Source organism: Grampus griseus, assembly GCF_964374135.1.
Source record: "Grampus griseus genome assembly, chromosome: 16".
Classification (NCBI taxonomy): Eukaryota; Metazoa; Chordata; class Mammalia; order Artiodactyla; family Delphinidae; genus Grampus; species Grampus griseus.
The window spans coordinates 61,838,284-61,865,322 of NC_139010.1; the positions used below are offsets into that span (position 1 = coordinate 61,838,284).

A 27,039-nucleotide genomic window follows, 5' to 3' on the forward strand; every position below is an offset into this window, starting at 1 on the left:
TCAAGGGCTCCTGAAACAACTTTTATGTACCTGGCTTTCCTAGGCTGGGGCTTGAGCTCAGTGTTAAAGAAGCCGAGGAGCTCAGGCCTGGACAGCAGGGAGGCCAGCTTCATCCTCCCACACTGCATGCGGCCACTGTTGGGTCTACCCCGTGAAGCTGTTTCAGACTGTGTACCTTGGACTGAATTCTACATACATATATTTTGCTCCAGACTAAGATAAGGGTTCTAGTTGCTGTGCTGCCTCAGTAGGACAGTGAGATTCCAGCTTTTACCCTCTGGAGAGGTCTTGACATAAGCGCCATAAGCCACTGCGAGAACTGGTCCAGGCGGCTGTTACGCCAAGGGTCGCTCATGGCTTGACGGCGATGCTTCTCCTTCTCCGGCCAGCATAGACTTGGTCACCTAGAAGTTGGAAGATGAATGGGAAGTTAGAAAATGTCCTGTGGTCTGTGGGGACTTCCGCTTGGGTAATTACAGTAACTGTGACCACTACAAAACCGGCTTGAAAGATGAACTCTTCTGTAAGACTGTCAACTGATTGAAATTGATTACCCTATTTCATTACCAGCCTGGTTCTCCTTTTCCTCCCTGCATTGACATTCTTCTTCCTTTCTCCCTGGCTGTTCATTTGATAGTTACACAAAGTATGCTGTTGCCAGTACCTGCCTTTCGTAGCTGGCATTTGCCTAAAATTTTCAGGCTTGCTCTGGAACACGTGGCCTGCTTCCCAGCACTCCAGGAACTGTGGCAAGTGAGGCTTACCTTTGTCTCCTCTTTCTCCCTTGTGTCCTCGAGGGCCGGGTGGCCCAGGCTGACCTGGTGCCCCAGCAGGGCCCCTCTCACCTAGGAGGACAGAAGGGGGCACGGCTAAGCGAGGCACAGTGCAGGGCCTGAAGGAGCCGCACATGTTCCCAGCACGGCGCTGGCAAGGGAGCTGCTTCCCACAAGAGGCAGTCGTTAACACGGGATCCTGGTGGCTGTTTCCTGCCACCACTTACCTTTGGGGCCAGGGATGCCCATCTCTCCCTTCTGCCCAGGGGGTCCTGGGATGGCTCCATACGCTGCAAGGGGGAAAAGCTGGCCTTAGACGAGAGCTCGTCCTGGGGCTTGGGAGGTAAAGTGATTCGTTCAGACTGACACAGGCAGGTGGTGGTAGAGTTTGGACTTGTAAGAAGAAAACGGTTCAGAATTTATCCGATTTTCAGCATCTCAAGTGTTAACAAGGTTTCTGGGGAGACTGGTTTCTGTGGAACAGACTACACGGCAAGTGAAGTGTTGGGAAAGTAATCGGGGCGTGCCCTTACTTCTGAAGAAGTCCATGAGGTCCTCGGTCACGTTGCTGTAGGCAGAGAAGACCTTGCTGATGCCAGGGGGCCCCTGGGGCCCAGGCCGGCCTGGTGGGCCCCGCACAGTGTAGGCCATCCCTTGGAGCAGGCCCTGACCTGTAAAAACCAGAGTGGTGGGCACAGGCAGCAGGGGTCACCTGGCACCCTCCTCACGGTGGGAGCGCGGTGCCCTCTGACTGGCTCCCATCCCAAACTCTTCTGTGCGGCAGCGAGGGAAGAGCCTCCTTAGTCTCCCCTGTTGACAGGCACGTCTCGCCTCCGTGGGCTTGTTTCACAGGCCTTTTACTGCATAGCTGTGCTGGTGAGCCGCCCGGGAAAGGCTTAGTCAACAGCCTGCCCTCAGCCCCACCAGAAAACCTTCATAGTCATATAGACTCTTCTGGGAAAACAAAGGACAAAGACCCCAGCATCTCTGTTCCCTGCAGCATAGGTTCCAGTCCCGACTGGGCCCCTTGAACTAAGCTTGTCTTCAGTCCCTGCCCGTCTGATTCCAGAACTGCTGTCCTCCTGGATGTGGAGATGCTCACATGCTCCCGTAACCCCGCAGTGCTGAAGCCTACGTGTCCCCACTTACGCTGCAAGCTGTCAGACACCCGAACGGCCAGCTCGTTGTAATCCAGACCTCCAGCAAAGCTGGCCCCGAAACCACCGTCACCACCATACATGCCGCCTTCTGCCGCTGCCCCATAGCCTCGGCCCCGGCCTGTGTCCAGGCCAAAGGCTCCCCCTTCGCCCAGGGAGCCTCCGCTGGCTCCTCCTATGCCCGTGGAGGAGCTGTGGGAAGAGGCCCGACCGAGAGAAGAGGAGCTGCCGCCCCGGCTGTAGGAGCTGTCCGTGGACACCAGGCGGCTGTCCCCGGGGGGACCCTGGGGCCCGGGAGGACCCGGCGGGCCGACGATGAAGCCGCGCACGTCAGGGCCTGTGGGGAAGAAGCGGCATTAGTGGGAGCCAGGTCTGGGGGAGACAGAGCAGTGGGACTTGGGGGTGTCTCTCCCAGGGCCTCAGCACGCCTGAGCAGGATGTGAACTCGCACCGAGCGGGAGCATGTGGGCTGGGAGGAAGCCGGGCTTCCTCGACCGACCAGGGCGGCTTATGTGTTTGGCCTCCAGTTCCCTTCAAGCCCCGCTGGCTGCCCCTCTCACAGGGAGAAGCCTGGTCTGGGAGGGGATGGAGGAGGGAGAGTGACGTCAGGGACACGCACTTGTGAGGTAGCTGATCAGCTCACTCCGGAAGTTGTCGCTGTTTTCAGCTGCGTATGTCACCAGAGCTCCTGAGACACCCGGGGGCCCTCGAGGGCCTGGGGGGCCAGGGGGACCAGGAGGGCCTGGGATGGATGACAAGCCAGCAGCTGAGCAGGGGGCAAGAGAAAGAAAGATCAGGGATCCCCTGCCAGGACCGCGGAACTCCCAGCCTGGGCCCGTCTGGAAGGAGGCGGTGAGGGAGGCCCCCACACGCGTGTCCCGTCCTCCCCTGGGGTGACTGCTCCCCGCTGCTCTCCACCCCCAGTCCCGGGCCTCATTCAACCCAAATCATATCCCTTCCCCTCAGCCCTTCTGCCGCTGGGAGTTGGGGCTGCCGGCTGGGCACCTGGTCACCCGCTGGCCCCTGAGTTCTCTCGTGACTTGGACGCATGGTGTCCCCCCACTTCTCCCCCTGCCAGGGCTGAAAGCACCTCAACGTCAAGTGTGTCCCCCTCCAGGGCCCCAGAGCCCGGCCCTGTACCCGCTCTAGGAGGACTGGTGCCTGGGCTGAGCCCTCCATGGCTGCCCTGGCTCAGACCCGCGGGAGCCCTGAAGGTCAGGCTGCAGCCCTCGCCTGCCTCACTCCTTACTCTGCAGGTAGGATGAGAGGTCCTCCATGCTGATGCTGGACCACGCGCTGCCTGGGAGCCCTGGTGGCCCAGGGGGACCTGGGGGCCCAACAATGCCTCTGAATTCAGACCCTGAGACACCAAGGAAGAGCAAGGATCGGTCACAGCCTGGGCCAAGGAGCTCTGCCGTCCACCCCGAAGCACTCGGTCAGATGGCCCTGCTCGGCCGTACCTTGGAGCAAGGAGAGGAGCTCCTCGTAGGATGTTCCCGGCAAGCCTGGGGGCCCTGGGGGGCCAGGAAGCCCAATGCTGACTCCGGAGCCTGAGGAACAAATCCCAAGTTGCGATGGATGCAGATCAGACAGGGAAGGGCAGATGGAAACACCATGTCAGAGAGGAAGCCAGACAGAAGCAGCCTGAACAGAAACGGAGGCTGGGATAGGGGCGAGAGGGGCAGCGGGAAGAGACCGGCAGAGGGTAACGGCGCCACGGAGGAGAGGCCCCAGGGCCGGGGACGAGTGCAGGTCAGAAGTGCCCACAGCCCTCCTCCTGCTGGGTGTGTGCGTGTGTGCATAGAGAAGTGTGCATGTGAGTCGTGTGCAGGACGGTGCCCGGGACACTCATCCCGGCCTCCCTCGCCCAGCTCCGTGACCTGCTCTGGGGCCACAGGTTTGAACAGCTCTGAAGCGCCCCCGCTCCCTCTGGGTTGGGTGCAGCCTGGCGGGAGAGGGCCAGGGGGCCATTTCCGGGGTGTCCCGCCCACTGCCTGCCCCGCCACGGAGGCGGACACTCACTGGACATGTAGCTGAGGACGCGGCTGCTCAGCTCTGCGTAGTCCAAAGACTGGAGGGACCAACCTCCACTGGCTCCTGGTGGCCCTGGGGGACCCCGAGGGCCCATCAGGTACTGCCGTAGATATTGACGCACGTCATCCCCTGAAAGGAGAGGAGGCGCCGGTATGGACCACACGTCCAGCCTAACCTCCCCACAGACTGGCCCGAGTGATGTGTGAGCTGGGGGTTCTCAGACCCCCAGGGGGACATCAACAAGCTTCCGGGAGCTGAAGGGGCTCCTGCCCGGTTGTCTGTCCTTAGAGGGGAGAGCTGATGCCCCCTTTCCAGCTGGCTGCTGGGAGGGAGGAGGGAGTGGCTGCTGGGAGCGAGGAGGGAGTGGCTCCTTGTCCCAAGGGACCGCCAAGTGTGCCTGACAAGTGCGGCCAGGAGAGAGGGAAGGCACCCCACCCTCTAGCCCACCACAGCCGACTCACGCTGGAGCACAGCCAGGATGTCTTCAGAGGAGATGGAGGTGGAGGACGTGCTGATGCTGTACCCCGAAGCTGTGGGGAAGGAAACCGGTTACCCGCTTAGCTGGTACTGAAGCAACGCACTCATTACTCCAGAATCACAGACCCGGTCAACCAGCTGTTTCCGTTTGGGGGCAATGAATGCACGGGGGTGTTAGCAGGCTATTTATAATGTCTATATTTCTTAATCTGAACAAACCTTTTTTGAAGCTAGATTCGGCGGCCTGATTACCGTGAATTCAGCATTGAACATCACATTCAGAAAAAGGGCAAAGCAAACAGCAAATTAAGAGACAAGACTCCAGGAATAACCGTGGACCCTGGGAGGAAGGTGTCATTACAGGGGCTGGGGAGAGGCTTACTCTGTAAGTAGCTCACGACGAGGCTGGCCAGCTCTGAATAGTTGAAAGTCTCACCCGTGATGGTGGTGACAGGCCCGGGGGGACCAGGTGGGCCTGGGGGACCCTGAACTCCAGACAGATAAGACCTGATACTGTCACCTGCCAACAAAGAAATAAAGCAAAGTCAGGCTTGTCCCCAAGAGGGTGTGTCCTCCCCACAGAGGTGACCTGAAGTACTTGATGAAATGCAGCCACCCATCCCACACAGGGGCCAAGGCAGGGCCAGCAGGGAGCCTAGGCTCCCCTTGCTATAGATGGAGAAACTGAGGCAGGCTCTGTGCTGGGCCAGGCGGATCTCCATGGCTGTAGAGTAACAAGACTCCAGTCAGCCACCCATTTGACAAAGCTCTGGTGCCCACATGTGTGGAAATCACACCGTCACCTCCACAGCACATGGATGAGGTTGGGGGAGTGCACACCAGTATGAAAGTGTGTGTGTGTGTGTGTGCGCGCGCGCACGTGCATGTGGATGAGCATGTGGGTGTACGAGCCTCTGCTGGGGTGAGGACAAGTCTATGTATCAATACGTGGACACACACACACACACACACACACACACACACACACACACACACACACACACACACACACACACACACACACACACACACACACACACACACACACACACACACACACACACACACACACACACACACACACACACACACACACACACACACACACACACACACACACACACACACACTGCCCCACTCAGGCACCGGGCACTCACTCTGCATGTAGTCAGAGATGTACTGCTGAATCTCCAGGCCGGAGCTGCTGATGGAGCCTGGAGGCCCGGGGGGCCCTGGTGGGCCTGGTGGGCCCTGCGTGAACATGGTGCTCGATGACGATCCCCCTGCAGGAGAGAAAGCCTCTGAGTTGGTCTCTCCACCCTGGGGTCCAACAAGGGAGCCCAGGCAATGCTTTTACAGTCTGAGGAGGGAGATTCTTTCTCAGTAGGAGAACTAAGACAGTGGCAAAGAGCTCCTAGGAGCTCTCCCAGGCCGAGCCCTCCCTTTTCTTCGGCAACCTGCTCACCGCCCACATGGCCTCCCTCGCCCCTGAACCCCTAGCTCCCAGGCTCTGTGCTCGCCGTCATTCATCATCGGCGTTGCTAGTCATCTTTATCGTGCAGGCATCCTTCCCTCCCACCCCCGCTAACTTGTAACCTCCTTAAAGGCAGTTCAGAGATCCCAGCACGTGGAGAAAGTATCTCATCAACACTGAATCATGGATAAGTGAATGAATTAGTTAATTAACATCCTCACTGGCATGATCAGCCTCGCTTGAAGAAGGAGAGAAGAACTTGGGCACCTTTGGTTCTTACCTCGAGAGGGCCCACTGGGAATGCCGGGAGCCCCTGGGACTCCGGGATCACCTGGAATCCAAAACAAGCAGCTCTGTTTGCATCACCTCCTCCAGGAAGCCTCCCCTGGTTCCTCAAGTTCAACCACACTGTCAGCTGTGGCTCAACAACTGTCCCATGTTTCTCAGTCTCATTTCTGCAATGGTGTCACAGCTTCCCTGGGCAGACTGTATCCCCACCCCCGTCCCTTTCTCCCTCCAGGCTCTCCTCTCTTCAGCCTCTTCTTCCTTCCAAGTCTGTAGCATCAGCAAGTACTCGCTGCCCTCTATTCGGGCTCTGGGAGCCAGCCTTGCTCCCACTCCTCCCCACCTTCACTGACCTCTGTCACCCTTGGGTCCCTGAGGGCCGGGTGGGCCTGGCGGTCCTTGTAGGTTGAGTCCGAGAGAACTGGAGCCTGGAGGCCAACAACACAGGGCAGTCAGCCAGGTGGGGAGAGGCTCCGGCAGAGCTGGCAGCAGGGGGCTCAGCACTTACCTGAGGCTGAGAACCCTGGGAGGCCTCGCTCGCCTGAGGGACACAGCAGAGAGGGAACAGTCAGCTGTGCCGGCCTCCTTCTCCCCGTGCCCCAGCCCAAGGCACCACCTCCCTCCCGAGGCTCCCCAAGATTCAATGGCTGGGGCAGCACCGGCCCTTGGGTGGTATCTAGAGCTGCCGCACAGACAGACACACGCACACACATACGCACGCACGCACACATGTAAGTTCTCAACCATCAGAGACACACTCTGATCTACCCTCATCTGGACCAAACTCAAGAAGCTCAGGGATCTTGGAAGGTCAGCCTTTGCCACTCCCACCCCTACCCCAGGTTTGTTTGATGCCAGTTCTATTTACCTTGGTGTCCTCGGGGGCCTGGGGCACCTGGAGGAGAAGACAGTCATGAGACAGGTCCCACCCAGATGCTGTGACTGCAAGGGGCCCATGGGGAAGGAGTCGGGGCTCCAGGGCCCCTCGTGCCTCTCCTCCCATCAGGACAAGGACAAGGCTTCTTGACAGAGCTTCCGACCCCCCGCCCCACGCCCTGCTGCAGGCTGCTGAGCCCCTAATGGGATAGGGCAGGAGGGTGAAGGCCCGCTCATCCAGCCTCATCAGAACTCTCCCGGCCACCAGCTGGGTCAGCTGGGGTCAGCTGGGGTTCACACAGGCTCCTGCGCTCCCTAAGACACGGTGCTCACCTTGCTCTCCCTTGGGGCCTGGGGGGCCAGGTGGGCCTGGAGGGCCAGAGAAGAAGGTCTCTGTAGAGGAAGGAAATAGTTTTGAGTGTGGACGATAGATGGATGGATGGATGAATTTTCTACTAGAGACAAGTTCTGGGCTAAAGAATGTTCTAAAGTTATTTCCATATGTTTCTATGTTATACTGTCAGCATTTATCTCATTTCATGAGCATGTGTCCTACCTACTTTATCAGAGCTGGGCTCCCTGAGGACAGGAACTAGGTCTCCCCAGTTGGCCCAGAAGCTTCCCAAAGGCAGATCTCCCCCAGGCTGGGCAACCAGGGATTCTCAGGGTGGCTGGGTTGGCATCAGTTACCTTCTCTCCACACAGCAGGTAGCATGGAGTTTATGCAAACACACTCACGGTGGAAAGTCAGAAGGAGAAAGCATGGTGAGTAGGTCAGAAAGGCTGTGTGCCCATGACCATGGCATGGGCTGGGGCTGGGGCTGAGGTAGAGAACAGGAGCGACTTGACTCCCCAGCATTACCTGAGCTGGTCAGGAGAGATCCTGGTGGGCCTGGTGGGCCTGGCAAGCCTTCCCCTAGGTAAGAGAGCACCCAAGACCTATTAATGCCAAGAGGTGGGCCAGGAACACTCTGCCCAGGAGCAGAAGTGACAGAGAAGCTCTTTCCTAAGAGCCGGCCCAGAAGAAGCCTGGGCTCTGGGTCCCATCGTCTCTCATCTCCCATTGCTTAGCTCTCACCTGCTGGGCCTCGGGGTCCTGGGGGTCCTGGAATGGATGGTCCTGTAGAAGAGGGTGAGGAAGAGGCAATGCTGAACCCAGGATCTTGGCTTCCTCACTAAGTGCCTTGAGCCCCCTGCCCCCAAGATTCCCCACCTTCCAAAGATCCCTGAGGTGCTCACCTGGTGGCCCAGGTGGTCCAGGTGGGCCTTGGGGACCTCGTAAATCAAGACCCTCTGTGGAAAGGAGAAACCAGAAATGAGCAAAAGCTGTCATGAGGCTGCTCTCCGCCAGCCTCACCCCTCACCAGGATCCTCGGTGCTTGTGCTCACACCCACACACCAGGCCGTGGGTCATGGGTCGTGGCACAGGACCCTCCAAGACCCCCTCTGCTAGAGATGCCTTTTGCTCAGAGGCAGGGCAGGGCTGAGTCGAGCTCCCTGGTGGCTGATGGGGGTGTGCAGTGATGATTAAGAGCATGGCTTCGGTGTCAGACAGCCTGAGTTCAAATCCTGCCTCATCACTGCCAGCTTGTGGGCAAGTTCTTGACTTTTCAGCCTCAGCTTCCTCCACTGTAAACCAGAGGCCCAAGACCTACATCACAAGGGCCTTGTGCAGACTCGGTGGGACGACAAGGCAGAGCGCCTGGCACGTGGTGACTGTTAGACCAGGGCTAGCGTTGTCTTTGCTGTTCAGGTGGCCAGGTGCCCAGGTGGGAGGCCCAGCGGCATCTCTGCCTGGGTTCTTTAAAGGACTCTGGGAACCGGAGGACCCAGGAGTCAGCGCTCCTAGGCCGGGCCTATGGTTGAGAACCCAGGGACCCTCGTCGTTGTTCATGGTGTGGGGGATTCAGGACTCCTCCAGTCACACTCACAGGGCTGGGTTCAGAGGCCTCCTGGAATCCGGAGAGCCTCTCTGACAGCTGTGCCATCCCCTGTGACTCATCCTCCACAGCTGATAAAACCCCTGCTGTTCCTTCTCAGCGAGAGGACCTGGCCATCTTTACACTGGGGCTCACGATGACTCACTGGTGCAGCTGCCGCAGGCCCCAGTGCATGGCCACCTCTCCCACTCCCACCCCTGTGTCACCTGTCCCGGAGAACACGGTGGCACTCACGGGCGGAGAGGACCTCAGAGATGGAGCTGCTGCTGCCCATGAACGATTCACCAGGAAGTCCTGGCTCCCCTCGCGGGCCTGTGGGGAGGACACAGAGTTGGGGGACACCGCCTGCAGCTGTCAGTGCTTTCTCTCTGGAGCCGCCCAGGTGCTCGGGGTGGGGCAGGGCCAAGCGGAGCTGACTGTGGGCGGGGCTGAGCTGACTGTGGGCGGGGCCAGAGTGTTGGCTGGGAGCGAGACACACCCCAGGAGGACCTGGAGTCCGTGTTTTGATATTTGGATAAGTTGCTGGACAGTGACACGATTCTCAGGATCTGGTCACCAGAGGCCTGAGGCCTGTGAAGATAGCTGAGCTTGATCCTGACCCAAGAGCCTCAATCTCCCTTTCGGGAGGACCCCTACCTTCTCAGAAACATGGAAGAAGGTGGGACGAGGTGTCTCCTCTGGCTACGGAGGCCTTGCCGGGGCCTTGGAGAAGAGCCCGGTGGCCCCTCACCTCCCTTCCCAACATGCACATCTCTCACTTAAAGATGGGGTGCAGGGCCACCCCAGGAAGGAAGCTCTCCACAGCCTACAGTCATGCGTTCTTTCAGGGTGTGACATACCTTGCTGTCCTGGGAGACCAGCTGGGCCAATGGGACCTGGAAATGGGGTTGGGGAAGAAAAGGTTTTATCACACCTCTAGGGGCAGAGTTCTAGAAAGAACTGAAGAAAAGACAGGTGCCTGGGTACATTAAGTACCTTCCTCACAAGGCATGGAACAGTGGCCCAAAGAGGTCATCTTGCTTATTTGAAAGCAATAAGCAATTTGAGACCAGCCCTGTGGTCCATTCCAGTGAGAATTCCTCTGCCAGGCACTGGGGCCCCTGGGATGGGCAGGACTGCCCTCTCTGACACTGTCCTCCGATGGTTAGGGACTTCTAAACACCCCCAGTGTCCCCAGTCTCCCTGGAGTTTATCAGGAGGGAAGACCGATCCACACTTGCATTGGTCATATTAGACACAAACATTTTAAATAATTAAAAAATAGATATAAAAAAACAGCCATTTTGGATAAATAGAAAAAAGTATCACCCACAATTCTTTAACTTACAGGCATTTTGTTGTATTTCCTTCCAGCATTTTTTTGTCGTATATAAATATAGTTGCAACTACAGAGCACACATTATCTAGTATTCTGCTCTTTTATTTTTTAAAAAATTTTTTATTGGAGTATAGCTGATTTACAACGTTGTGTCACCTGCCCTTTTAAATAACACTGTTATCTGCTAACAACTTTAAGTTCATATTTTTGTAGCCGTCTCATTATTGTTGGACAATTTGGGGCTATTTGCTTCAAATAGATTCCTCGCACTTTTGTTGCTCTTGATGCATATTATCAAGTTGTTTTCCAAGAGGAAACAATTTGAGGACTGACTCTGACAAGTCAATACTGGTTCTGGAGGCAGAAGGACCTGGGCCGAACCCTGACTCTGCTATTTCTTATCCGTGTGACCTTAGGCGTGTCATTTGCCTGCTCGAGCCTCCAACGGTACTGTGGGGACCTAGTGAAGCAATGCCATGCAGGGCTTAGGATACGTGCTGGGGAGTGATCAGGGCTCAGCAGGCTGTCTGGGAGGGGCTTTCTCAGCCCCTTCCTACTCTTCCCCGGGTTCCGGCCCGGGTTTCAGGATTTGAGCGAATGCTGCTATAGTCAGATGCAAGCAAGGCCTGATGCTGATCTGGGGCAAAGCAAGAAAACAGACTGACCTGAGGCACCTGGAGGTCCTGGAGGTCCCATGGCTCCAGGAGGTCCCGGGGGACCTGGGACAGTGAGAGTCGATGATCCCTCTGAAAACAGAAGGCACGTTGAACGCTGAGCCCCACTCTCCTCGCTCAGAGGGGACCCAGGCCAGGCTGTGGGCCAGGTTGGGCCAGTATTACGTCTGAAATCCCCCGACCCTCCTCACTTCTGACTGGAAGCGTTCAGCACTGCGCCTTGCCCAAAGCGCGGAGCCCGCGGACTTGCAGGGTGTTGAGGCAGAGCCAGGGCGCAGTGCAGGGTCTACCTACCTGAAGTCACGATCCTGCCTGGAGCTCCCGGTTCACCTGGGAGGGGAGGCAAAGGAGAGTGGTTATTCCCAGGATCAGTTAGTGGCTCAATGAATCATTTTCAAGGCTTCTGATTGCATCTGAGACCCACTCCTGGGCTTCTAACCCTCAGGCTGAAGGCATTTTAATGAACTGAAGGGGAGCATACAGGATGCATTAAGCACCAATCTCTGCACTGGAGACCCTGGAGGCTCGAGCATCAATCTTCTTGGCCCACATTAGCTTTTGGAAGAAGCTGGGACTCTGCGAAGGGGCTTCATTTGTGGATGTTGGAGAGTTTGCCTGGTGGTGAGGCCAGAATGAGCTGACTCAGGAGTTGTTCCCCCTCCCACACTCTATCTTCTCCCACACTGGGCATTGCAGGCTCTTACTAGGAATTGCTTTAGGTGCAAAAAGCACTGAGAGGTCAAAGAGCAGAGGCAGTGAGCCTGTGGGGTAGAGCCTGGTTCCCAGTGCCCCTCAGGTGCTAATTCCCTGGGACAGTAGTAGGGTCTACACAGAGTCAAGAGGGGGTTCCGTGGTCTGGGAAACTCCGAGTCATGTAAAGGTTAACAGATCTCTTCTCTGCCTTGTGTCTTAGAGGGTTGAAAATGCGAATGTGCATGGAGGACTTCCAAGAAGGGAATGTCAGATTCACACTTTCCCAAGGCTGTCACGATGGAAATCCACATTCTGCAGAACCGAGTGAGTGAAGTAGAGGATGGAAAAACCCTTGACTGGAGATTCTTCTGGGACGTTTTTGTCACTTCCCAAGGCCTGTGGGCAATTCAGTCATCCACATGCTGAGGGGTGATACTGATTTCCCCCTTTGGGGAAGCTTGCAATCTGCCAGCCCCTCGAGGTCAAGGCCAAGAGAAAGCACTGGACTTTCTTTTTGTTGGAACACAACCCAGTGTCAGGTACAATGTCCACCTCTGTGCACGCTGGACAGAAAGTCACAGGCCCTGGAGAATGGCAGGGTGTCTCTCCTCGAGAATCCCCAAGCCTCTGATCTTTTACTAAAGATGCCATCAATCCGTGAGCAGATCTGTGGACCCAGAGACGTGTCTGCTTGGGATGTACTTGAAAGAACTCCTTGGCCCAACCTGTTGTTAGCCATAGTTTCTGGAAAGCAGGTCCCCCCGCCAAGGTGACAGTGACAGAGGGCAGCTCCACCGAACGTCAGGGTTCAGGAACGTGGGGTCACAGGGACAGAAGGAGAAGGACCGTCCCTGAGCAGCCCCTTTCCTGGACTGGCTTGGGGTTGGGGTCTGATGGCCCAGAACCGGATGCGAATGTCGCCCTACATGTAAGGGTCTGAGTCCTGAGGATGCCCCTCTGAGAACTCTGACTTTGGCCTCTTAGTAACATCTGAGAGGCTCCTCCCTGCCTGCACCAAAGCCCCCTCTCAGAAAGGGGGTGGCAGTGTCCCCGTTACACTGAGGCCTGTGTGGACCATAACACTTGTCCCAGGGAAGAGGCACATCATGGGGGGACCACGCCTAAGTAAGGGGACAGAGCACTCGTGGGGGGGCATTACAGAGTCAGCGGTGGGGACAGCACCCTTGCAGATCCTCCTCCATCGAGGGCTTGGAGACAGCCAGGCACCAAAGCGAGGCTCTGGATTGTGGGGGGAAGGGTGGGGCTTGAGGACTCAGGGCTTAATTGGTCAGAAGAATCCCTGGCTCCCCAGCCTCAGAGCCTTCCACTGAAGCCACTAGATGCCACTATTGATCCAGGCTCTGGCCACACAGGGACCTCCCTCCTGCCAATGCCTCCCCTCCTGCCAAAATGACCGGTGACTGTCTAATTTGGAAAATCACTTACCTTTAGCCCCTGGTCGGCCGGGGGTCCCAGGAAGTCCTGGTGTGATTGAAAACAAGTCAGTCAGGATGATTGAGGGCCAGCAATTCCAGACCCCCTGTGGTAGCACCTGGCGCTCTGTCACTGGCAAGGCCACAACTGCTGACTGAAACCTGCAGACCCACCTGGCTCAACCTTCCACCTTAGCCCAGCTCCCTCGAGGGAGCCTCTTGCTCTGAGCCCTTCTCCCTCTCTAGGAAATGGAGCAACAGCTGGGCTGGAGGCAGAGGCTCACAGGTCTAGCTTTGGGGGATCCCAGTCCCTCTGGGTGATGCGCCCCCTGCAGCCTGCAAAGCAGCCATTGTAACCCACCGGCCCTGCAGCCTGGGGGAGTAGGGGCTGGGCTTCCTGTATCTGATGCAACACCCCCTCTTGCTTTTGTCCACAACTCCACCAGGAAGCATTTGAAAGATATCCCTGTGCGCTCAACTGTTGAGGGGTGATGCTGTTTGATTTTATTTTACATCTTTGCCTAATTTCCTTTAGGAGTTGGGGCTGGTGTGGTGACAGCTTCTCAAATCCAAGTGGGTGCACACTGTCCAACTATCGGACAGGCTTTGACACTGGGGCTGTCCCAGGGAGGCCGGGCCCTTCTGCATGAGATGAGTGCCCACTCCCTACCGTGCCACAGGGGAGGTGGGCCTCTGTGGGGCTAATGGGACTCCTGGGCCTGGAGCCTCCTCTTGGGGGTCCCTGCACCAAAGGGGACCAGGCTCAGGCAGACAGCATTCACGCGTGACCTAACCTCATTCTCCTAGAACGGCTTTCTAGATTGTTCTGTGCATAGTTTTCCTTCCTAAGGTGTTTCTCAAGACTCACTTCAGAATGACCTGAACCCATTTTTGCTGGGGGAGTGAGGGAAGGAGAGGACACACTAAGGTGACTGGAGGAGCATCTGCTGAATGCGGGGATTGGGAGGCTTGGCGGTGGCGTTTGAAGTGGCAGTGACCCGATGACTCACCCTGAGGTCCTTGGGGTCCTGTGAGACCTATGGAGAGAAGAAGACATGAGAGGAGAGTTGAAGGGCAGAGGAGCCGACCCCTCAGCAGCAGGAGCGGGCAGAAGGGATTGGTGGGCGCAGGAGGACGAACCCCGTGTCTGGGGCAGCCGGACTCCAGGGTCCTCGCAGCCCTGGATGAGAGCAGTTTTCTGACTCACTGCTCCATCAGGGGATGGTTCTTAGCCCATTTGGGCTCAAGACCCTTTGGTGTCTGAGAGCTACAAGCCCCAAAAGTTCACACACTCACTGAGCCCTAATGCTGCCCCCAGGCTCCCTCCTGGGTGCTCTCCATCTGTGCGCCCACCAAAGGAGCCCAGGGGCCCCCTGCTCTTCATCGGCCCCTGAGGGTTGCCACCTCGTCCTCCCGGCTTTCTTGGCTTGTGTTGATTTGTTCCTCCTGCAGCCCTGAGGATCTTGCTCCTGCTAGGCCTTTGGTGGAGACCCTAACAACGGCTTATCTCCCCAGGCTGGGTCCAGGCACGGCCCAAGGGGGTCCACAGGGGACCCAGACACTGAGGTGGTGATAAACTGGCATTTTTAGGAGACTCCTTGCCCCTTTCTAGAACTCCTTGCTTTCAGTGTTGATCTCTCTTTTCCAAGTTGCCAGACTTGGTGACTCAGGTGTCAGGACTCACAGCCGCTGTGCCCGGCTCTAGCCAGCAGTTGTGGCATTTTCCTAATGAGCTGCTAGAGGAAAATGGATTAGGGAAGGTACACACACACACACACACATACACACACACACGCTTCCCACTCTGTTACCTGGCTTTCCTGGGTCTCCAGAAGGTCCTGGTAAGCCCCGGATTCCGGGCATCCCTGGAAGACCTTGTTCCCCTAGAGAAAGCACGACCAACGTGGAAACGTTTGCCTTTTAGGCACGCTGACCAGCCGACGCATCGGAGCCAATGGTCTCTTGGGGTTTTACTGAGTAACTTGCTGGCAGGTGGAAGGGAGGAGGGGGATGAGACCGGGACCTTGCACACCTCCCCGTGATGTACGCCCTCTGGCCTTGTGATCGGGAGGCTGGGGGCTGTGTGCTGGGACGTGGGCAGGGGGGGCAGTGGCGGGCCAGGGGAGTGAGGAGAGCAGCTGAGTGACCAACCTCTTGGGCCTTGGTGTCCGTCGGGGCCAGCTTGTCCTAGGAAAGCAGATGCAAGTTCATCAGTGACTCTGGGAGCTACTCTGGGACTCCCTCCCTCCACTGCGTTATAGCCTCCCAAGCTGTCTCCTAGGTGGGGCACCCATGCACCCCCTCCTGCAGCCATCAGACGTGGAAGAAGCCCTGTCGTTGTCACACCTGCAGGGTGAAGCTTTCCTGCCCTCTCCTCCTAAACCAGTAATGCCTCTTCTCCTGCTGAGAACTGTTCCATGGCCCCCACTGCATCTCCCACATCGACGGCACAGGACTTGCACACACCAGATGCTCAATACACGTCAGCCTCATTTGGTCCAGGTCCTGGAGGTCAAGATTCTCCAAGATCTTGTCTCCTCTGCTGTAGGCATCACCCTAACCTCCGTCCACAGTGATGTCCTTCTGGGGCCAGCTCTTCCCACCTGCTTTTTCCCACCTCTTTGTCTTTCCTCACTCATGTCTCTGCGTGGCATTTTCTAAATTGATGTGATTAAAATCTTCTTTACTTTTTAGAACCATCTGAAAAGGCATCTCCTTCATCCTTCCGGTTGGAAGAAACTTCTCTCTCTACTGTTTCCACATAGCACCCTGTACCTTTCATGGCCCTTATCATCGCACACAAGCTTTATCTCCCCTCGAGGGAGGTAAAGCATCTTACTCGCCCAGCACAGCATCCTGCACACCGTCAGCGCTTCCTAACACTTCGTTAATGAATGAGATCATGAATGCACCACGTCTCCATGGGTGGGGCTTAGACCCTTCTGGGATGTGGTGTCAAATGCCTGGCCCCGTGGGGGGTCTTTAGCCAGCCTCCTTGTCCTGGCTGACAGGTCCCTCAGTAAGGGTCAGCCAAAGGGCTGAACCCTGGAGTATCAGGGCTGTGCCTGGAATTCTGTGGGTTCCAAAGAACCTCAGCCCTTGTTTCTCCTCCCCAAGGGCCTGAGGGTCTTAGAGGCAGGAATCGGGGCAGATGGACCATATCCTGCCAAGCGCCTCCAGAGCAGTAAGAAACTGTCAGAGACAGCAGCTCTCTGAGCCCCAAGAGGGATGCCCAGATCCAGGAACAGCCTGTAAATGGAGCCTCTACCGGGGGTGGGTAGATTAGAGAATGGGAGATGCAGCTCTAGGAGAATCTCAACTCTAGGGCCATGACGATGACTGCGGCGGGGCAGACCCATGGCGTCTGCTGCTGTGAGACACTCACCCATTGCTCCTTTAGGCCCAGGCTCGCCCACAGCACCAGGTAAACCTTTCAAGCCGGGCTCGCCTGCAAAGGAAATGGACTAGGTGTTTGGAGGAGCTTGACAGTGGTAGAACACTCTACCCTCCCGGCCACCCCCAGGCCTGCCACCTCCCCAACCAGAGGAGCTTGGTGTGCCAACCAGAGGCTGGAGACACAGCGTCAGCTTTGACTCTAAAGTCAGGCCTCCCACCCCCGGCAGTAGGCACGGACTGGCCCAGAGGCGACGCCTGGTCTGAAGGGGCCTGTGTATGAGTCTTATTTCCTTGGCAACAAAAAGCTGGCCCTTGTAGCCAAAGCACTAGCACTGTCAAATTCCTTTTTAATCATGCAAGTTGGCAGGAGGTAAGTGGATACAAGTAGGGCAAACTTTCTGCCACTTAGGGAAGAGCTTAATTTTCCCAACTCAATTCTTCAAAAGAATCGGAGATAATCATAAGCTCCCTTTTCTGCCCCAGACATTGACTGTCTGGACCATACATGTTGATGCTGGCTTATACTCCATTCCGGGCTTTATTTTATCTTGTCCTGCTTTTTTCTAGATTGCAAGTCCCCTGAAGGTTTTAGACAGAGATTCTGTCTCCTGCTTCTGTATTTTTTCCCCCCATCTCCAGTACCCAATGGATTTACAAAAAGTCTTTAGTGGATCACAGTAGATTCCTGTGTGGGACTGACCTGTGAGGCCTCGGGGTCCTTTCTCACCCTGGTCACCTAAAATAAAAATGGGGCAGGGGTGGGGGGGTGGAGGAAACAAGCGTCAGTCAGAAGCAAGGAAAAGAATCTCACCCAGTAAGAGGGACCCCGGGCTGCAGAACGGTTCCCACTGCACCTGTAAGCTGCTGTCAGCTGAATGTTGGCAAGAACTCAGCATTAACAAAGCCCAAAAGGCACACTAGGTAGATCTCTTCCGGGTCAGGGCCCACCCACAAACTGACCCAGGCCCTGCTGTCACACCAGTGGGTGCTGTGGGCAAGAGGGGGACCACACTAGAGGGGAGAAGCCTCAGTGCTCATCGATGCCACCCCGAGGGCCACCCCAAGCATTGTGACGCTGGTACTGTTTCTCCTCTTTGTGCCTCAGTTTCCCTGAGAGGTTCGACTAGAATCTCAGATCCCTCCCAGCCCCAGGGTCCAGGAGCCAAGTCATATGGGTTTTTGGACACCAGGACAGGGGTCACATCTGGGTTCCCAGGAGTCGGCAGGGTGTGGTGTTGTCCGGGCAGCAGCAGGAGAAACATACCTTTGGGTCCTGGTGGTCCCATAGGTCCTTTGTCACCTGAAAAGGAAATGGACACCTTAGTGTAAAGAGCCTTGGTAGGGACGACCAACAAGGGGCAGAGTCTGTGTCTGAAGACAGGCTCCTCCGCAGTCCTGACTGCCCCTTCCCCTGATGCACCTGCTGGCCTGCACAGGCTGTTGGAATATCCACCAGACCCTGTCCCCCCAGACCTCCTCCTTTTTTTTTTTTGGCCGTACCACATAGCATGTGGGATCTTAGATCTCTGACCAGGGTTTGACCCGTGCCCCCTGCGTTGGAAGCATGGAGTCTTAACCACTGGACCGCCAGGGAAGTCCCCCAGACCTCCTTCTTAAGTGAGTGGCGTCTACAAGGTGATGTCCCCTCCCTCTAACCCCTTCCCCCAGCTTACCTCTGATGCCAGGGAGTCCCACTTCACCTCGGAGCCCTTGGCGACCTACAGAGCCTGCACACAGAGGAAACCACATGGGTGGATGAGTGTCCCCAGCTCTGGAAGGGATGGACATGCACACGGCACACACACACACAACACGTACACACCTATTTGGCACACAAATGTACACATACACATAGGCACACACACTCCCTGGAGTAAAAGTCAAGGGCTGCTGTTCACAGACTCCTCCCCATGTCCCTGCTACATCGTCCTGGTGCAGGTTCCTTGTCCCTGAGATTACCAGGCCCGGGGATGAGGACCCCTCATGGGACCCTGGCAGAGACGTTGGCCTGCATCACAGAGTGGGCTGCAGCTCAAGACTTCCAGGACAGCGGGACAAGCTCCGGCCCACAGGGGACCAGGTGAGGCAGGCGCTTTGCTCAGATCAAGGCAGGCTGGGAGCTGCCTGCTGCTGAAGCTGCTGGAAGGCCTCGTGCCCCAAGTCAGGTCAGAACAGATCTCAGGGGACCCATCGGTACCAGCCTCAGCCACAGGGGACACACGTGCAGATGTGAGTTTTGTGTCTCTTAGAGACTCTCTTTATAATTGCTTCATTTGCTTAAAAATGTTTGTTTCTCCATTTAACATCCCTCTCTTTTCCTCAGAAATAGCGTCTATTTATGAGAAGAAGGCTACTGACCTGGGGGACCCTGTGGGCCAGGAAGACCGCTAGAACCTGAGGAGGACAACACGACAACGATGATCAGATGGGTCGGGTACAGGCCAGGGACACTGACCCCATGGTGAGTGGCAGGTGGAAGGAGTGGGGCACGCACCCCCAGGTGAGGGCTGTGTGTGCACACCAGGACCCCAGAGCCAGTGGGTCCAGGAGTGATCCCAGTGCAAAGTCCTCCTTAGGCAGGAAGCTATAGCTGCTGGGATCAAGAGACCCTTTGCTCCTTCCCGGTCAAACATTTGAGCTGGGGTAGGGGCAGGGGCAGGGAGGAGAGTGGACCAGAGGGGCGTCACACAGTGAGAAGGCCCCATTTGCCTGGCTTGTCCAGACATATTGCTCTCAAACGTTTGCATCTCGGCCCTAGCCAGCAAGGAAATTGTCTGATTTCTGATTTCCAGATCCATCCCCCCACTTAGGGGCCACATAACAGGGCCATCAAAGAGAGATGGAAACGTGACTCCCAAATTCACCACAGAGCCAAAATTACAGCCCCAATCCTGATGCCCAGGGATTTCTTTGTGGGGGGACCCTCTGTGGGCCCGTCGACCCCACACAGGCCTGGGACCGTGGGTTAGGACCATCTGGGATCCCAGCGCCTGGATCTCTGAGATCCATCCTGGTTGTGGCAAACTTGGGTACCGTCTGGGTACCTGGCTTACCTTTGGGACCCACAGAACCTGGGACACCAGGTGGGCCTTGAATGCCTGGTTGACCAGCATCCCCTGGGGAGAAATAAGCACTTTGAGAGGGTACCCCCAGTTTGGTTGCCCACCCAGCCCAGTGGTGTCATTTGCAGGGTGGAGGGAACACTTCCCACCCTGCTAGTGGTCTCTGATCTACTGGGGTCTCCATGAGGCCAAGAATCAGCAAAACACCTTCAGTTTCTACCTCCAGAGTCTTTATATTCCATGAAGTCTGGCACCCAGTAGGTGCTCAATAAATATTTGTTGCCTGGTTGAGTAATATTTTTAAGAGTGAAGCTAAAAATAAAGCTTCTTGCTCACGACCTTTTGGCCTTGAGAGGATTTCTGGTGTCTGTGCTTCATTTCCCCTGATGAAAGCAGGCTCACGGTTAAGTATCTAATGCAACATCTTCCCAGCTCCCTCCAGGGCTGGGCTGGTGTCTGAAGCTTTCCCCGCCTCCTTCCAGCCATGAGAGGCTCCAGGGCAGGCACCCCACTCTGTCTTCCGTCAGGCCCTGCCCTGAGCTCTCCACCTCAGCCCCGTCTCGTCCCTACCCCCTCCCAGGAAGATCATTTCTCCCTGTGACCATGTTCTGTGGACTCAGACTGCAGGGGTCTTAGCCCCAGGCTTGAACGCACAGCACAGCCCACGCCCCCTCATTAGACCACAGTCTCTTCAGGGCCCAGCACAGCCCCTGGCTCAAGGCAGGTGCTCAGCTAATGCTAGTAAAAGACAGAGGGAGGGAGAACGATGTAAGAAGGAAGTGTGGACGCAGCTAACCCTCCTAGTGAAGGAATCACCTCTTACCTCTGTCTCCTTTCTCTCCAAACCCAGGAGGCCCTGGTTCACCGCGAGGCCCCATGGGGCCTTCTCGCCCTCTCTGGCCCATGGGTCCCTCCATGCCAGGCTCTCCTAAAGACAGGAATGTCCATCTCAGTTAGGGCCGCGAAGGACGCCCCAGGCAGCACCTCGCTGGCGGGACACCTGCCTGGAGCGTCCACACCCAACTCCCTACCTCTCTCTCTCTCCTGTAGCCCAGACTCAAAGCAGAAGCCAGAGAGTTTGAAAAGGCAAGTGAATCGTGTCCCATTTCTGCCCCAACCTGCCCTGCAAATGGCTTCTCTACTCACTGGGAGTAAAAGCTGACCCCTCGCGAGGCCTCCAGGGTCCCTCTCGACTCTCTGCCTTCTTAGTGGGCTCCAGCACCCGCCCCCATTCCTCCTGTTCCCTCCCAAGCTCCTGGACCCACGGGCACACGCTTGCCCCAGGGCGTGTAGCTGCTCCCTCTGCCTAGAGGGTTCCCCCAGATCTCCTCAGGCCTGGCTCTCGCCCCACTTTCACTTCTTTCCTCAAATGTCACCTTCTCAGCAAGGCCTTCCCTGCCGGCCCTATTTTCAATTACCCCTCAGCCCTCCCAACGCTCCACTGGGCTCTGTGTTCCCATTTCACGAGCCACTTCCTCCCTCTATGTACTTCACTTATTTATCATGTCTATTTTTTATCTCCACCCAAAAGTAGGCAGGGGTTTTGTTTTGTTCACCACGTCTCCCCAGCACCTAAAACAGGGTCTGACACACAGCAGGCACTTAACGAACATTTACTGAATGAATGAATGAATGAATGAGGGAATAAGTGAACAGAAAAGCGGTTCTCACCCACGCTGCCTTTTTGTCCCTTTGGTCCCTCCAGACCTTGGTGGCCCAAGGGCCCAGGGATACCTGTGGACACACAAGAATAGCTCAGCCCTGCTTTCCTCCCAAACCCCAGGATCAAGGACTGGGCAGCCTGCAACCTCAGCAGAACCATCAGAGGCTACGCACCTGGAGTCCCAGGGAAGCCTCGATCTCCTGTGGGAACAGAGAGAAAAAGTCAGCCAGAGGACTCAGGCGGGTCACCTAAGGAGCCACCAGTAGAATTCAGGTGGGATCGCCAAATTTAGCAAGTAAAAACATGGGGCTCTCAGCTAAGTTTGAATTGCAGGAAAACATTGAATAAACTTTTACTTATAGTGACAAGCGATTTAGTGTTTATATGTAATTCACATTTGACTGGGCATCCTATATTACAGTCAGGAGGGGTGTGGGACCTGCAAGCTGGAGCCTTGAGGAAGGGGGGCTGAGGCGGTGACCCAGGGTGTGCGTGTCGGGGCAGGGAATCCTGAAATTGAGGGCCACCAAGTGGAGGAACCCCAATTCCTGCATCGGGATCCCCTGGGAAGGAGAGAGGGATGACCCTGTCATTCCCAATAGTGATTCTCAGAATGGTCTGTGCAGCCCTGGCTTCAGAACCACCCGGGGTTGATCCAGGCCACAGGCTCACGGCCCCACCCACACCTGCTCCTCAGAGGCTCTGGGAGTAGAGCCCAGAATCTTCCAGCAATTCCCACATACCCCGAATCTTGAGAATCCCACTCAGCTAGATCGAGGGGCACTTCTGTGGTCACTGGGACTGGAAAGATCTTCCTGCCACCCCTAGGCCTGTCCCAGTGAGTGTCAGACCACTTTTCTGAGGACATGTATCAGTTTCCTACAGCGACACTGTGCCACCCAAGTTAGCAGGTGACTGTCCCCCAGCTAACCAACACTGAGGGGCACCTTTTCCTGTGACTATGTCCTGTCTCCCTGCCAGACGCCCCTACTTCCCCTGAAGGGAGGTGGTGTTGCTCCTACTGAATTCCCCCGCTCCAGGTGCTCCATTCCTGACTGGTGGCTTTTATTCCCAGCCTACCTGGGCCAAAACCCCTGAGAGCGGGCTTCTCACCTGGATCGGTGATTCCTGACCTGGTTCATCAGAATTAACCTGGGGGGAGGGGGTCCGTCCCCAGAGCATCTGATTCCTGGCAGGGCCCAGGAATCTGTATTTCTCAAAATCTCCCCAGGGTTTGTGCAGTAGCAGGCCCTCAGGCTGCCCTTTGCAGCTGGGGGAGATGCAGGCCCTGGATGCAGGCCTCCTCAGGGTCCCTGGCGTGGGAATCCCTGAGAAGGGGCCAGCGCCACCATGCTGCCCCAGAGATGTAGCCTGGCTCTGCCGTGAAGCCCCCGGGTCCCAAAAGCCCGAGGGTGTGAGGCTGCTCTGCAATTCCCGGTCCTACCACAAGGGGAGATGGCCAGGGGAGCGGGAGGTGCGTTTTCTGACACTTGCTGATCGCTTCAAACTGTCAACCCTCGCTAATATTTAAGGTAAAGTTTTCCAGGTTTTGTTTACCTTTAGGGCCTTGACTTCCCATGTCACCTAAAATCAGAAAGACATGAAAACTGTGAGATGGGGTGAGAACCCAAGGGCCATTCTCTCCTAGTATCTTAAGGCCAGCTGACAGCGTGTAAATGGCATTTCAAGGTGCGCTGGCGTGTGGTGTAGCTTCCTCGCGGTGTCCGTCTGTGTCTCTCAGGCACCTCACTCGGCCTCTCTTAGATGATGCCTTAGTTCCCTTCTCATTCTAAGATATTCTGACTGTAGAGCCAATTCTCAACGCTCCCAACAGATTCTGTAAGATCTTTCCACTGCTCATCCTTCAATGTGCAAAAAAGAGAAGTTTTCCGATCCTCCCAGAAAACCCAGCTCCAAGTGCAGGAAATGAGAGCAGGGAAAGGGCTCCATCCACTGTGATACCTTTAGGGCCAGGGTTTCCTCGGAGATTTCCTACAAGAGACAACAAAGCCTGAGTTAGCCGCACATCTTCTGTGTCACACACACATACACACACGCACACACACATTTGAAGGGGATCACTGTGGTACAGTAGGAAGAAACAGAGGCTAGGACTAGCCATCTGATTCTAAAGTGTGCAGGTTGTGTGATCTTGATCATGGGCAATTCTCCCCAGGTCTGAGTTTTACTAGCTGTAAAACAGGATAGCAATACGGGTCCTCCCTCCCTCCCTCCCAGGGCTGTCAAGAGGGCTGAATGAGGGGCGCTTGAGAGTGCCCTAAATGGGTGCCACGCCACATACAGGAGCCGGGACCGGGAGCCACTGGCCCTTTGCCTTGCGATGTGCTCACCGTTTTCCTGTTCTGCCATCAGCTTTCCCCTCATGAATTGCCATAGGTCTTCCTGACTGTAGCCGTCAAGCCCAGATTTGCCGACACCTTCGCCCAGCCTCGGCGCGACACCCTGCACGGAGTCCTGGCTGCTCCTCTCCATCTTCTTGTTGTAAAGGAACATGCTGCCCCTGCCCTTCTCCAGCTCGTCCACACGTGCTTTCAGGTTCCTCACCTCCTCGGCTGAAATGGACACACGGAGGCAGTGTCAGCACAGGGGCCCCTGAGCCAGTGCCTTCCAAGCTTCCAGGGGAGCCTGAAAAGGGGGCTCTGGAGTCCGTGGCAGCTTCTTCATGCCATGGGGACATTTTGTTGGCATATTTTGGGGGAGACAGTCTGTCGTGGCTACCAGCAGGATAAGCTACTCAAATTCGGAACCGAGCCTTGAAGACGCCTGGCCATCATCTGAGATGGTCACAGAGCTGGCCCTCTCTCCCAGGGAGCTGGTGTGAGGGCCAACAGAACGTGGAAAGTAAAAGGGCTATGAAAGGCCTGTCCTGATTGTTAAGGGCGTCCAGGTGCTTAGAGCAGGATGCCACGGGGTTGGGGCCCGGGGCCAGGACCGAGGAGCTGCCTTAGAGTTCCAGCTCAGCCACGGAGCAGCCATGGGACCTTGGCCAGATGCCTCCTGGAGGCCCAGTTTTCTCATCTGCAGTAACATGGGGTCTGCACCCATGATCTCGGGGCCCTTGGCCCCTGACGCTTGGGACATTCACTGATTCTTGCCCTTCGGAACAGGCAGCGGGGCTGCCATCACCACATACCCAGAGCGATGAGGCCAAAAAGCAGCCCCAGGAGCAGCAGCCAGGTGAGGAGCAGGCCCAGCAGCCACTTCCACCAGCTGCAGCAGGAGCCGCAGGGGCACCAGGCTGGCGCTGCTCCCCACGAGCCCTTGCCGCCTCCACCGGAGACCCCGCTGCCGGCGCCCCTGCCGCTGCTACTGCCGCCCCCACGGTGGCGGTTGTAGCCGTAGAAGTCTGTGGAAGAGAGGGCAAGGGTAAGGTGAATGCAGGCAGCTCTTGCCCTCTTCCCTCCAAATTCTCCAACTTTTGGTGCCTTCCTGTGGGCCTGAGTGAATGTGAGTGGGGCTTTCAGGTTCCTGAGTGGCTCCTGGAAAAAACACAGGGCTGTGGCTGGCGAAGAGTGGAGGTCTGACAACCCTGGCCTTGAGCTGTGTGACCCAGAGAAAGTCACTTAACCTCTCTGTTTCATTTATTATAAAATAGAATTCAAAGCTGACCTTTCTTCATGAGATGGATGTTGAATGAAATGAGATAAGGCATGTAGAGTAATTAGCAGAGGATGTAGCAGTTACAACCAGGCTTAAAACTCTTGGTTATGAACGTGGATCTGCTACAACCTCCTGCATTTTATTGTGCCCAAAGCTGATAATTCTCATCTTCACGTCTCAGTTCACATGGCTCTTTCCTTGTAATCCCCACAGTGCCTAGAACTACACTCAGCTCTTAAGGGGTGGTCAGGAAGCTTTTTATTTTTATTTATTTTTTAGTTTCAGTGAAAGCGTTTTTAGTTTTTAGTATCTAAAATGGGCTGACACCCCTTGATCTGCTTCTCTCACAGATTATGGGAGCAAGTGAGGAAAGTGTAAACGACTGCAGAAGTGCGTGGCCTTAGTGTCACCTTGCAGCCCGTGTGGGTGGGGGGAGGGGAGTGGTTTGTAAGACACGACAGTAGCCTTGCTGTGCTGCTCCTGCCATGTTGGCAGACTCTGCAGCTAAGGGCAGACAATGGGCACCCAGCAGGGGCAGTGTGGCCCGTGAGCACATCTCCTGAGCTAAGCTCCTTCAGCAGCCCTGCTCCAGCCCCCAGCCAGCCCCTCTCCCGCCCTCCACCCCGCTCCCACTGAAGGCTTTTGGGGAAGATCTGTAGAGTTGGGGGGCTCGTGCACGCCCTGGCTCCAGGCTAGGGGGCCGTTATCTATTCCATTCACCATAACCAGCCCTTTCTGCTCCAGTCACTGCAGGGCCCAGGTCTTACTCACCTGCAGAGGCGGCCTTGCCCTTTGCGGACACGGTCTTCACGTCTCCTGAAATACAAACACCGAGAACACATGTTTTGACTGAGCCTTTCAACTGCAGGAGCCCAGTCCAGTCCAGCCTGTGCGTGGACTTGGGACAGGGCTTGAAGTAGATGTGCCCCCAGGGACCTTGTGGAACAGCCACGTGCATGTGCAGGAACATCTATTAACTAAGTCCTCACAGATCTCATATTTGCAACAATCACATTGTTGAAGACATGGCTTGGCAAACAAGTCACAGTGGGAAAAAGCACAGTGTCATAACCTTCTTGTGACTTTCAACCTCTAAAGCCCAAGACATTCTTTGGAGGACCGTGTTAGGAATGACCATGGCATTCAAATAATAAATGTGCCTGTGAGAAATGACTCTTGATTTCTTGGTTACAAGACTGCACACAGGTTCCTAACCTGGGGTGGAGGGAACAGAAAGGCAAAGACGGACTTGGAGGAGGGCTGATCATGAGTCCTGGATGCTATCTGACCACTGAGTTTGTGGGCATGTGTGGAATTTTCTGGGAAAACTTGTTTATAGCTTTCATCAGATTCTGAAAAGGATCTTTGGGCTCCAAACCCCACCTCCACCCCTAAAATGTAAGGAACTGCTAACTTAGAAGACTTGGCTTCCAACCTTGAGAGGATTATAACTGATGTCATTTGCATTTTTAAAAAAATGTTCTGTGACTTAACTTTTCTCTTCCTGTACTGACCTCCTTAAAATCAGTGATTTGGAGAGATTCACAGGAAGCAGAGCAGTGAAGAAATGTGGTTATCCAAGACAGAATCCAGGTATTTGGGAAGAAAAAAAATAAAGCTAGCAAGCGCTTTGGAAAGCCTTTTTCTATTAGCTCTGAAAATTATGGAGGACAAGTAAGGTGAGAAAAAAATACCACTGTGGACTTTAGATGGACCATGAGAAGAGTTTGCTTCTATAATTAGCACCTGTGAATCAACAGGGGAGCTTGTTAAAATGCAGCCTCCGACACAGCAGGTCTGGGCTAGGGCCCAGGATTCTGCATTTCTAACGCGCTCCCAGGTCTCACAGATGCTGCTGGTCCAGGACCACACGCAGAGTGCTGAGGTCTTGGGAGACAAATGAATGACAGATGGATTGGCCGGAGTCAAAGTGGACAGCAATCAGATTTGCTCTTACCATTAGCTTCTGACATTAGGTAGGTGTCAGTGGTGCATGCAGCTTGCTTTTCCTTTTTTAGGGTGTCCTCTGAAAAAGAAGCTATGCACACAACCCACGATGACCCTGGATATTGTCTCCCCGCTCCCGCCACCCCACATCCTTTCCCGCTTGTGGAGGTAGAAGCTAGCCTGGTAGGAAGAGGGCCTGCTTTCCCGGGGTTAATC

At 55.8% G+C, this 27,039-nt stretch overlaps 1 protein-coding gene across 4 annotated transcripts in view; it reads right to left on the bottom strand.

Moving 5' to 3' along the window:
• Positions 1-351: 351 nt before the first annotated feature.
• Positions 352-27,039, bottom strand: part of COL17A1 (collagen type XVII alpha 1 chain) — a gene marked incomplete at both ends in the record, with an annotated part of 42,891 nt that continues 16,203 nt past the window's right edge. The window contains 43 exons of one of the 4 annotated variants that reach the window (XM_082673771.1): positions 352-404; positions 765-845; positions 1,001-1,063; positions 1,307-1,444; positions 1,923-2,267; positions 2,550-2,696; positions 3,180-3,290; positions 3,391-3,480; positions 3,953-4,093; positions 4,426-4,494; positions 4,824-4,961; positions 5,599-5,724; positions 6,196-6,246; positions 6,554-6,628; positions 6,709-6,741; positions 7,069-7,095; positions 7,410-7,469; positions 7,939-7,992; positions 8,155-8,196; positions 8,316-8,369; positions 9,251-9,328; positions 9,856-9,891; positions 11,000-11,080; positions 11,303-11,338; positions 13,148-13,183; positions 14,145-14,171; positions 14,946-15,017; positions 15,286-15,321; positions 16,520-16,582; positions 17,231-17,266; positions 17,795-17,830; positions 18,204-18,257; positions 18,889-18,924; positions 19,584-19,646; positions 20,416-20,520; positions 21,264-21,326; positions 21,429-21,455; positions 22,813-22,839; positions 23,218-23,247; positions 23,607-23,828; positions 24,410-24,622; positions 25,648-25,692; positions 26,834-26,914. In XM_082673771.1, the coding sequence (XP_082529897.1) occupies positions 352-404; positions 765-845; positions 1,001-1,063; positions 1,307-1,444; positions 1,923-2,267; positions 2,550-2,696; positions 3,180-3,290; positions 3,391-3,480; positions 3,953-4,093; positions 4,426-4,494; positions 4,824-4,961; positions 5,599-5,724; positions 6,196-6,246; positions 6,554-6,628; positions 6,709-6,741; positions 7,069-7,095; positions 7,410-7,469; positions 7,939-7,992; positions 8,155-8,196; positions 8,316-8,369; positions 9,251-9,328; positions 9,856-9,891; positions 11,000-11,080; positions 11,303-11,338; positions 13,148-13,183; positions 14,145-14,171; positions 14,946-15,017; positions 15,286-15,321; positions 16,520-16,582; positions 17,231-17,266; positions 17,795-17,830; positions 18,204-18,257; positions 18,889-18,924; positions 19,584-19,646; positions 20,416-20,520; positions 21,264-21,326; positions 21,429-21,455; positions 22,813-22,839; positions 23,218-23,247; positions 23,607-23,828; positions 24,410-24,622; positions 25,648-25,692; positions 26,834-26,914 (3,401 nt within the window). The remainder of the gene's footprint in view (positions 405-764; positions 846-1,000; positions 1,064-1,306; positions 1,445-1,922; positions 2,268-2,549; positions 2,697-3,179; positions 3,291-3,390; positions 3,481-3,952; positions 4,094-4,425; positions 4,495-4,823; positions 4,962-5,598; positions 5,725-6,195; positions 6,247-6,553; positions 6,629-6,708; positions 6,742-7,068; positions 7,096-7,409; positions 7,470-7,938; positions 7,993-8,154; positions 8,197-8,315; positions 8,370-9,250; positions 9,329-9,855; positions 9,892-10,999; positions 11,081-11,302; positions 11,339-13,147; positions 13,184-14,144; positions 14,172-14,945; positions 15,018-15,285; positions 15,322-16,519; positions 16,583-17,230; positions 17,267-17,794; positions 17,831-18,203; positions 18,258-18,888; positions 18,925-19,583; positions 19,647-20,415; positions 20,521-21,263; positions 21,327-21,428; positions 21,456-22,812; positions 22,840-23,217; positions 23,248-23,606; positions 23,829-24,409; positions 24,623-25,647; positions 25,693-26,833; positions 26,915-27,039) is intronic. The other 3 variants (XM_082673772.1, XM_082673774.1, XM_082673773.1) reach the window with 3 other exon arrangements.